This window comes from Fusarium flagelliforme (genome assembly GCF_020744385.1).
Source record: "Fusarium flagelliforme strain FIESC 12 MPI-CAGE-AA-0113 chromosome Unknown B0J16scaffold_1, whole genome shotgun sequence".
Classification (NCBI taxonomy): domain Eukaryota; kingdom Fungi; phylum Ascomycota; class Sordariomycetes; order Hypocreales; family Nectriaceae; genus Fusarium; species Fusarium flagelliforme.
The window spans coordinates 5971342-5979860 of record NW_025763503.1 but is presented as its reverse complement, the minus strand read 5'-3'; the positions used below and the strand labels follow the sequence as shown (position 1 = coordinate 5979860).

General features: G+C 47.7%; 2 protein-coding genes across 2 annotated transcripts; one reads left to right on the top strand and one right to left on the bottom strand.

Annotated features, from left to right (window-relative positions):
• The first annotated feature begins 1 nt into the window (after position 1).
• B0J16DRAFT_36502 (P-loop containing nucleoside triphosphate hydrolase protein) lies at positions 2-2532 on the top strand. The gene is made up of 5 exons (XM_046129978.1): positions 2-198; positions 247-415; positions 469-666; positions 718-910; positions 957-2532. The coding sequence occupies exons 1-5, from the start codon at positions 115-117 to the stop codon at positions 2494-2496; spliced, it is 2184 nt and encodes a 727-aa protein (XP_045989864.1). The 5' UTR covers positions 2-114; the 3' UTR covers positions 2497-2532.
• A 36-nt stretch (positions 2533-2568) lies between these two features.
• On the bottom strand, positions 2569-6346 carry B0J16DRAFT_352888 (S-adenosyl-L-methionine-dependent methyltransferase; the record flags this gene model as incomplete). Its single annotated transcript, XM_046129279.1, has 3 exons — positions 2569-2865; positions 3004-3983; positions 4489-6346. 3 exons carry the CDS (start codon positions 6344-6346, stop codon positions 2569-2571), a joined length of 3135 nt encoding a protein of 1044 aa, XP_045989863.1.
• Positions 6347-8519: the final 2173 nt, after the last annotated feature.

The following is an 8519-nucleotide window of genomic DNA, read 5'->3' as shown; positions in this document are numbered from 1 at the left end:
CATCAAACCTCGTCTTTCAGTACATCAATTGCACCTCTCACTCATTTCATCTCCATTTCATCAGCTTCTATTTGATCATTGCTTTTTGTCTTGTAATTCCCATCAACCTCTGAAATGACGTCCGCAGCATCTGAATCTGTAGCTACAATTCTCTGCAACTCCAAGCAGACGCGCTTTCAAATTACAAATCATCGCGAAGTAGGCAACCATCAATCCATTCATCAACCCATATCTAATAATCAACAGCTCGATATCGATGGTGTTAACATCACTGTAACTTCAGGCGACAAGCCAGCTGGCAAAGGAAAAGCCAAGGGGAAAAGTGATGGCGTCGAGATTCTTTCTGGCGCTAAACTTCGACTTAAAGAGGGCCAGCGATATGCTCTTGTAGGAAGGAACGGAACTGGAAAGTCTAGTAAGACTACAATCTAGTACCTCAATGGTATTCGAGATGCTGACAATTTATAGCTCTTCTCAAAGCTATTGCTGAGAAGCTCATCCCTGGTATCCCAGAAGAGACGAGAATTGCTATTCTGCAACAAACCAGACTTACAGATGAAAAGACCGAGGAGAATTCCAAATTCCAAGGAAGTGAGGAAGCGTCTGTGCTGGAGCAAGTCATCGAAAAGGCCACTGCCAAGCAAGCCATTGAGCAGGACATCAAAGGTACTTCCTCCGCTTATTCAAATGTCACGGCCTTCTAACACTCACCTCCAGGTCTCACAGAAGGAATAAACTCCACCGATCCATTCACACCAGTCAGAGCTTTGAGACAGCTCAAGCATCAGAAACATCAAGAGCGTCTTTTTCGTCTGGACAAAGATGCTCGACTTCGTAGCGGTGCTCGTGGTATGGTAGCTCGAAAAGCCCTGACAGCATATGAGAAAGTTGTAGAAGAGTCAAATAACCTGTAAGCCGCCTTTCCCTCTGTTGTTTCTGTTGCTAATTCTTTATAGACTTGAGCAGCCAAATGCAGAAATCTCACCTGAAGCTCTCAAAGACGAGACCCAGGAAGCAGTTGATATGCTTGCGGATCTTCAACTCCAGGTCGATCCAACTCGCGTATCAGAAATCGAATCCAAAGCCAAAAAGATCCTTACAGGCTTGGGCTTCTCTGAAACTCTCATTCAGAAACCCATCTCAAGTTTATCTGGCGGTTGGCACATGCGCGCCTCTCTCGCCACGGCTCTGGTTCAAGAAACAGACATTCTCATCCTTGACGAGCCGACCAATTTCCTAGATCTATTAGGAATTATATGGCTGCAACGCTACCTTCAAGGTCTTGAGGAGACTGATAACCCACCTACTCTCATTCTCGTATCGCACGATCGTGATTTTACTTCTCTCTGCACAGATCTTCTTATTCTCAAGGATAAACAACTCACTTATTTCCATGGAGATTTACCGACCTATGAAGAATCGCAGAGTGAGAGAAAGCAATGGCTCACTACAATGAAAGAAGCGCAGGATAAGCAGAAAGCACATATCGAAAAGTCTATCGCCGCCAATATGAAAGCTGGCAAGGCAAACGACGACACGAACAAGCTGCGTCAAGCAAAGTCTCGCCAAAAGAAACTTGATAATCGCTGGGGGTTACAGGTCAGTGCAAGAGGCGGTCGCTTCAAGCTCAACAGAGATCTTGCGGGCTATCACTTGACAGCGCGTGAGGACATTGATATTCCACCCGAGGATCGTCCTGTTGTGGTGAACCTGCCTGAGCCACCTGATCTACGTTTCCCTGGCGCTCTGATATCTCTTGAGAAAGTTGCATTTCGCTACTCATCCAAGACCCCTCTTGTCGTGCAGGATATCACACTTTCCGTCGGCATGGGAGATCGTATCGGGATTCTCGGTCTCAACGGTGCTGGCAAGTCGACTCTTATAAAGCTTCTCGTTGAAGAAACTCGACCGACAGCAGGAACTCTAACGACCCATCCAAGACTTAAGCTGGGATATTACTCTCAACACGCTGTTGAAGCTTTGCAGACACTCGGTCGCTCGGAACCTACTCTCACAGCTCTCGCGCTTCTAACTCGAGAAGTCGAAGGTGAACTCACAGAGGGAGACCTCCGCGGGCTATTGGGCCAACTTGGTCTTCCAGGCCGGATAGCATCGGATGTACCACTTTGTAAACTCTCAGGAGGACAAGTCGTACGGTGTGAACTAGCTCGACTATTCTGGCGCCGACCACATTGTCTTGTACTCGATGAAGTCACCACCCATCTTGATTACGAGACCGTCACTGCGCTGCGTGAGGCACTCAGAGATTGGGAAGGCGCTGTGATCCTGGTGAGTCACGATCGATGGTTCATGCGAGGTGTGATAGAGGGTGCGCGAGAGGAGGATGAAGAGTCAGAAGAGGATGACGATGAGGAGATTTTGAGGAGGCGGGTTGTTTATAGACTGAAGGGAGGGATGATGAGTACGTTGGAGAATGGTGTGGATGGTTTTGAAAACCTTATGGAGAAGAGGGTCAAGAAACTGCTCCAAGATTAGGTGTTACTCAAGGGCAAATTTTCAGGTAGTCTATTCTAGGAGGGGCCATGACATAGCATTGGTATCATGTAACTACACGCTGTCTTCCAAAACGCGTGGGCTCGCCATGATCTTGAAAAGACTATGATCCAGCATCTTGATGTTCATCTCTCCACCTTCAGGTATATCAACAATCGTCCCGTCGATACAGACCTTGCGCCACCTCTCGTCACTTTCCAACACCGAAATCTTAACCTCGTCCACTTCATCGTAGCCAACACTTTCACCATCAGGCCAGTTCATGCCGACGTGTTTGCCCTCTTCATACGCTTTCATCATGACATTCATCGTACGATCACTACCGATGGGTCCAAAATGCACTAGACGAAGCTGCGATTGCAAGGGTTTAGTTGCCGGTGAGATTGTGAATGTTCGCTCGAGATTTGAGACGAGAGAAGTGAGGACATATGCATGCTTCTCACGAGGGATGTCCTCAAAAGCGCTAGAACCACGGTGGCGGACAGAAACCTTTGCAGCATATGGATGAGACTCTTTGAGAAGTTCTCCAGCGACCATACTGAATCGTTTATTGCCGTGGACACGGTATTCGGGAGTATCACTCTCATAAACGATACTTGCGTGAAAACCGTAGCTAGCGACGATAGCTCCCTGAAGGTGAGTGATAGAAACTTCCTCCTTTTGGGTCTGGTTCGGGTTGTCGGTTGGAGCCTCTCCTTCGGACTGGTGCGTAAACTTGACTATTTGGGATCCTGAAGAAAATGATGCTCGAAATACAGGAAGATCGGCGCCGACTCCTTGGAATAGTGTTCGAAGTCCAAGGACAAGTGGGCTTGGGCCCGGTTCAGAGTATAAAGGCTTATGAGTTGAGTGAAACAGGGCATTTCCTGTACCAAGAGGAAGCAATGCAATCGTAGGTGGGATCTCAGGTACCTCGTTTCCATCAGAGCCATTGAGAAGGTCTACGACGCCTCCGTCTCCGCTAAGAAGCACAATTGTCCTCGCTTTAGACCGCTCTTCTGAAGCCCACAAATTCCGTGCATAGTCTCGAATGGTCTCTTCACTCTCTGTATGAATGAGACGATATTGTGAGTTTTCTGTGTCTGCAAGCATTTTCCAAAGGGGCTGCAGGACTTCTTGCCAAGCCTTCAGAGCTTGTCCTACGCCAGATTTCACCGAGACAATGACATCCACCTGGTTCGTGATACCATGCTCGTTGGCAGAACCGTGCTTCAGATGAAGGGGAAGTTCGGTCAGAGTAATGCTGCGAAGCTCTGAGGGGATTTTCTCAGATTTCAAGATTGATAGTTGATACGGAGATTCCTTGTTGTCTTGATCCTCCTTGAGCAGGAAGAGGAGATACTGTGGAGGGGACTCTGTGCTTGATTTGACCTCTCGAACTAATACGAGCTCATGGAGAGAAGCCTTGTCGGATGTCCCGGTACTGGTCCACGTGAGGTTCTCCTCGGTGATTGACACGTTTTCGACTTCTGTCATTTTAGTCGAGTGGGAAGATGCCGTTTCAGAGGACATTGTATGGAGTTAAGGATTAAATATGGATGCGGTAAGTGGTATCTTTATTGTTATTGTTATCTGGCGCAGTGCCAATCATAAATATGTGCGAGGTAAACAAATGCAACAAAAAGCCCGCCAGCAACGACAATCAACAGTATTCGTTGGGTTAAGTGTGTGATGGACTCGGGTTGTGAATTTCGAGATGATGAACAATCCAAGTTCAAAAGCCCTCAACGATACTTCTCTCGGCCTTGGTGGGGCTTCTGCTGACCAAAAGATAATGGTCACCCAAGCACAACAATCCAGCACAATCAGTCCAACTCCTGAAGGATCGCTTTTAGCCGATGAGATGAAGCAAGTATTTAGATTAAGTGTATGACCCAAATTTACGTTATCATCGGCGGGCTGCCTTGGCCAAAGGACCCCAGTTTTCTCTCGGGTTCATCTGGTATCGCACCAACTTTTGCTCTCCCTTTCTACGTGCAAGACGTGCCAGGCTCTCGTCAAAAACAAGAGTCTTACGCAACTCCATTTCGCTAGGAATAGCGTTATCATCTCCATTTTGCGCGCTTGCGGAAGTAGCTGCGACGGGTTCAGCTGGAGTTTCCTGTTCCACGCCTTCCATTGCAGAGTCATCTTTGGGTGCCTCCTCTACAGTCTCGGGCTTCTCTTGTCCGATAATTCCAGCATCAGTAAGAATCTTCCATGCTGCCGAGTTCTTCTTGATGCTGGATTCCTTGATAGGCGACTTCTGGCGGATCCATTCTGTGATGATCCACCAGATTGTAGACCAAGGAGCGTCTGTCTTGATGCTGCCAGGTCGGCAGTGACTTCTGGCGGTGCGGTAACCCAGGTGAATCAAAGCTCCTCGAACCATATCCTCGCTGGGTGTCACACAGCTCACTACATTGGCCAAGCGACTGGGAATAATGAAGAAGGGGTAGTTGTCGATAGCTGCAAGCTGAGCATCCTTAGGGTCCACAGGTTCCTTGACCTCAGGCCCTGGCAGGTTCTCCTCGAGAGCTGTTCGCAACATACCCTCAAGTCTGGGCATCGTACCGTAAATCGAACGGTCGGCCTTGGGAATCTGCTCCAGAAGTCTCTCGATAAACTCTTGAGAATGGATGTGTCCACCATACATAGGACCATTGATGTGCATCTTCAGTCCGCAGTGCTCGCAATGTCTATCAGCGGAAGGACCTTGTGCCATGGTATGCTTGTAGAAGGCACCACTACCCTTCTTATTAGGAGAAGGCTTGCTCCTCAACATGTGCTGTGTTTCCCAAGCACCACAGCCAGCGTCGCAACTGTACACCAGCATGGTCTTAGAAGCAAGGAACTTGACCGATTGGGGCGACTTTACCACCTTGATGAAGAACTTGGTGTAGAAGTCGATGGAGAGCGAGAGGAGAGGCTCGATCGTCAAGCCATAACGGGCCGCAGAGGTGGCTACAGCGTTCAAAACGAGTCGCAGACCAGCCTCGTGAGAGTGCATGCCCTTGATAGGAATTCCGCCATACAGCGCAAATGTCTTTTCACAATAGCTGTGTCCTGCCCATACCGCACTGTCTGTGCAAGTGATGCAAAGTAGGCCACCATCATCTTTCACGGACTGCACAGCAGCGTCAAAGAATGGCGCAGCAGTGCCGTAAGGATCAAGATCGATAACATCAAATTTGTTGACCTTGCCTGGACTTCCTGCCTTGTCCCTGTTCGATAGGTCGTCCGCAATTCCACGGTACATGAGGGCAAGCGCATCGCCTTGGGTAACAGTGATCTTGTCCTCGAGTCCGTTGTGCTTGGCATTCATCCTGATAGACTCTGCAGCGGTATCCGACAAATCGTTGGCCTTGACAGAGGTGACGAATGGTAGCTCGTGAGCATATCGGAGAGCTCGGAGGCCTGATGCAGAGAGGGCGTCCAGAATGCGGAAAGAGGGCTTATACTCCTTCTTTGGTTGAGCGGTTTCGGCATCGGCAGGCTTTGCAGCTTCTTCGGTCGCTTGCGGCTCTTCCTGAGGTGGGGGGTTCGCAGCATTCTCGGTGGGCTTTTGAACATCATCACCGCGCTTTCTCTTCTTGCCCTGCTTCTTCATCCTTGATTCATATTGTTCCTTTCTCTTCTCTAGGGACATCTCTCCGTATGTCTTAATAGCAAGCACAGACAGATCGCGATTGTACTGCTGAATGGGGTTGTAGAAAACCTGCTGGACCTCCCCGCGATCTTCACCAATCTTGGCACCCTGCGGGACCAGGATTGTCGCCTTTCCCTCCGTGACAGTCCTGAACTCCTTTCCCTCGAAGGTCACGGTATCCGTGCTAACGTTTTCGGCCGCCATTTTGATCGTGGTAGTCGAAAATTGGCGATGCGCAGTGGTTTTGTCGCAAAAGGTTCGGTGTTCGCGATTTGAATAGAGGATCGAGGTTCTTGATAGACGAGTCGTAAGGTTCGCAATCGCACCGGCGCCAAAGTTCGACCTTGATCTCCAAGCAGCTCTGCGAAGCATATAAGCGTGTTGCTTGGGCAAATTTTGCATGGTTTCAGAGCTCGTGGTTAAAGTCGAGCTAAAATTTAAGAAATTCTGCCGCTCGCGATGGCTTCGTTAGCGGATACGGCAGGCGGTGAGACATGAGTGTTCACCAAAGCACTTACACGTAAGATCTCCAGGTTTATATCGACCTTTTGTTATTGAAAATCTCGGTAAATACAACTTAAGACTCTAGTTTTCACTCTTGGGTACGGGGGATCTGAATCATCATACAGCGCATATGGGTCGAAATACCGGTACCTTGATCCCTTTAACGTGTGTGGGAGGCGTCGGTTTACGGCGTCCCATTCGTAGTAAGTAATTACAGCATACGCTGCTTCAGAACCTCAAACCAAGTTAAACTTGAACCGTGGTCCTGGGGAGTAAGATATTCTATGTATCTGACTTGTCCAGTGGTTTCAATCAGTACATGTCGCAATAGAATAAGCTGTCTCTCGAATCTAATCGATCTAAGAAGCCATAAACATTCACAGTGTAGTAAGCTCTAGATGTTACAATCTCTCAAACTAGTTGGACAGTCTGGTAGGCAGGCAGCAAGAAGCTTAAGGTTGGGGTTTAGATTGTCGAGAATAACTAGCTTCAGAGCAGGCTTGAAGACTGGAATATGACTAACGATTTCATCTGAAATGGTAGAGCAAAATCAGAAATCATGAGAAGTCTTGAATGGAGTAATAGTGGCATCATAATCTATCATTGGCTTTTAAGAAGTCTTACTCCAAAAAACCGTTTTGTGTTTTGGTTGGTCCATGTTCCTGAAACTTCCTGCGAAGCCGTTCATGAAGAGAATTGCACGTTTACACTTATGTGTCCGCGCCATCGAGATTTCATTGGCATATCACATATTTTCGAAGCTTGAAAACTACCCTCAATACTCCGTACCAGCATTCTCGAATATCGTCTCTTGTCTTATATTTGTCTCGTTTCGCGTTGTGAGTAGTATAGGGTAGACTATTTCGCTTAGTGAATCCCCTCCGTGGAGAAGGATCGACAAGCGAGGTTGGTCTAGACTCATATGTCTCCAACTCTCCAAGTCTCCATGGAAGCATGGATCCATTACAGTGGAGGTACCTCGTCTGTGTCTGATGCTTGTGTTGTACAGAAACGTTGATTGTCTGATGCATCAGATCATGCATGTATTTACTGAGTATGCATGTATCGTATGTAGTATTTCTTACTGCATGATTCGAGGCTTGGCTTATGATTGAGCGGTCAATTGCAGTCGTTATCGGTAGTTGAATACAATTTTCAATTTATTTCTGTCCCCAAAAAGAAAAAAAAAAAGCTTGAGGCTCGCCGATCAAGGCACAAGAAGCTCCGAGCGTTGGTCTAAAACACAACTCCAAGCATTAGAGTAAATTAGCGCCCCGTCATCTCGACATTCGGAGCGGGGCATTGTCATTGATTTGGGGGTGATGCTGGGTCTGATCCATGGGGAAAATTTTGGATTGCACTTCAATGACGTAAGTCAAGAATCAATAGTTTAAAGGATGTGAATCGAGTCTTAATCAAAGTCTGAAGAACCCAATATCAGGAGATTTAATGTCGCGAATATCTATACTATGTATGTGACTTGTCGGTGAAAAACCACTCAATCTTTGGACCTGTCAATCAATTCCTCATCAAGACTAAAAAGAGCCGCACTCGGAAGATTCCCCCTCCCTCCTCTTCATGCCTTGCGAAGCTTCCCCTGGCTTGGTTTGGCGTTGGCGGCGCCGGGATGCATCATGGCTTTGGCTCGGAAACGTTTAAAGCTAGGCCAACTCCGTCCAAGGCACAGCGTCTCTACTCGTATCCTATTGTCTGGATATTCAAGACCTTGTTGAGCTAAGCCAGGAACATCATGGTTGCCATTTTGTAGAAAAAAGCCAATTGCTTGCCTGACCGTGCGTGATTTGTTCATTGTTATTGTTGGCTGACCTCTCGCCCGTACAAAGCCCAGTGAGTTACTTGCTGTATGTACCTA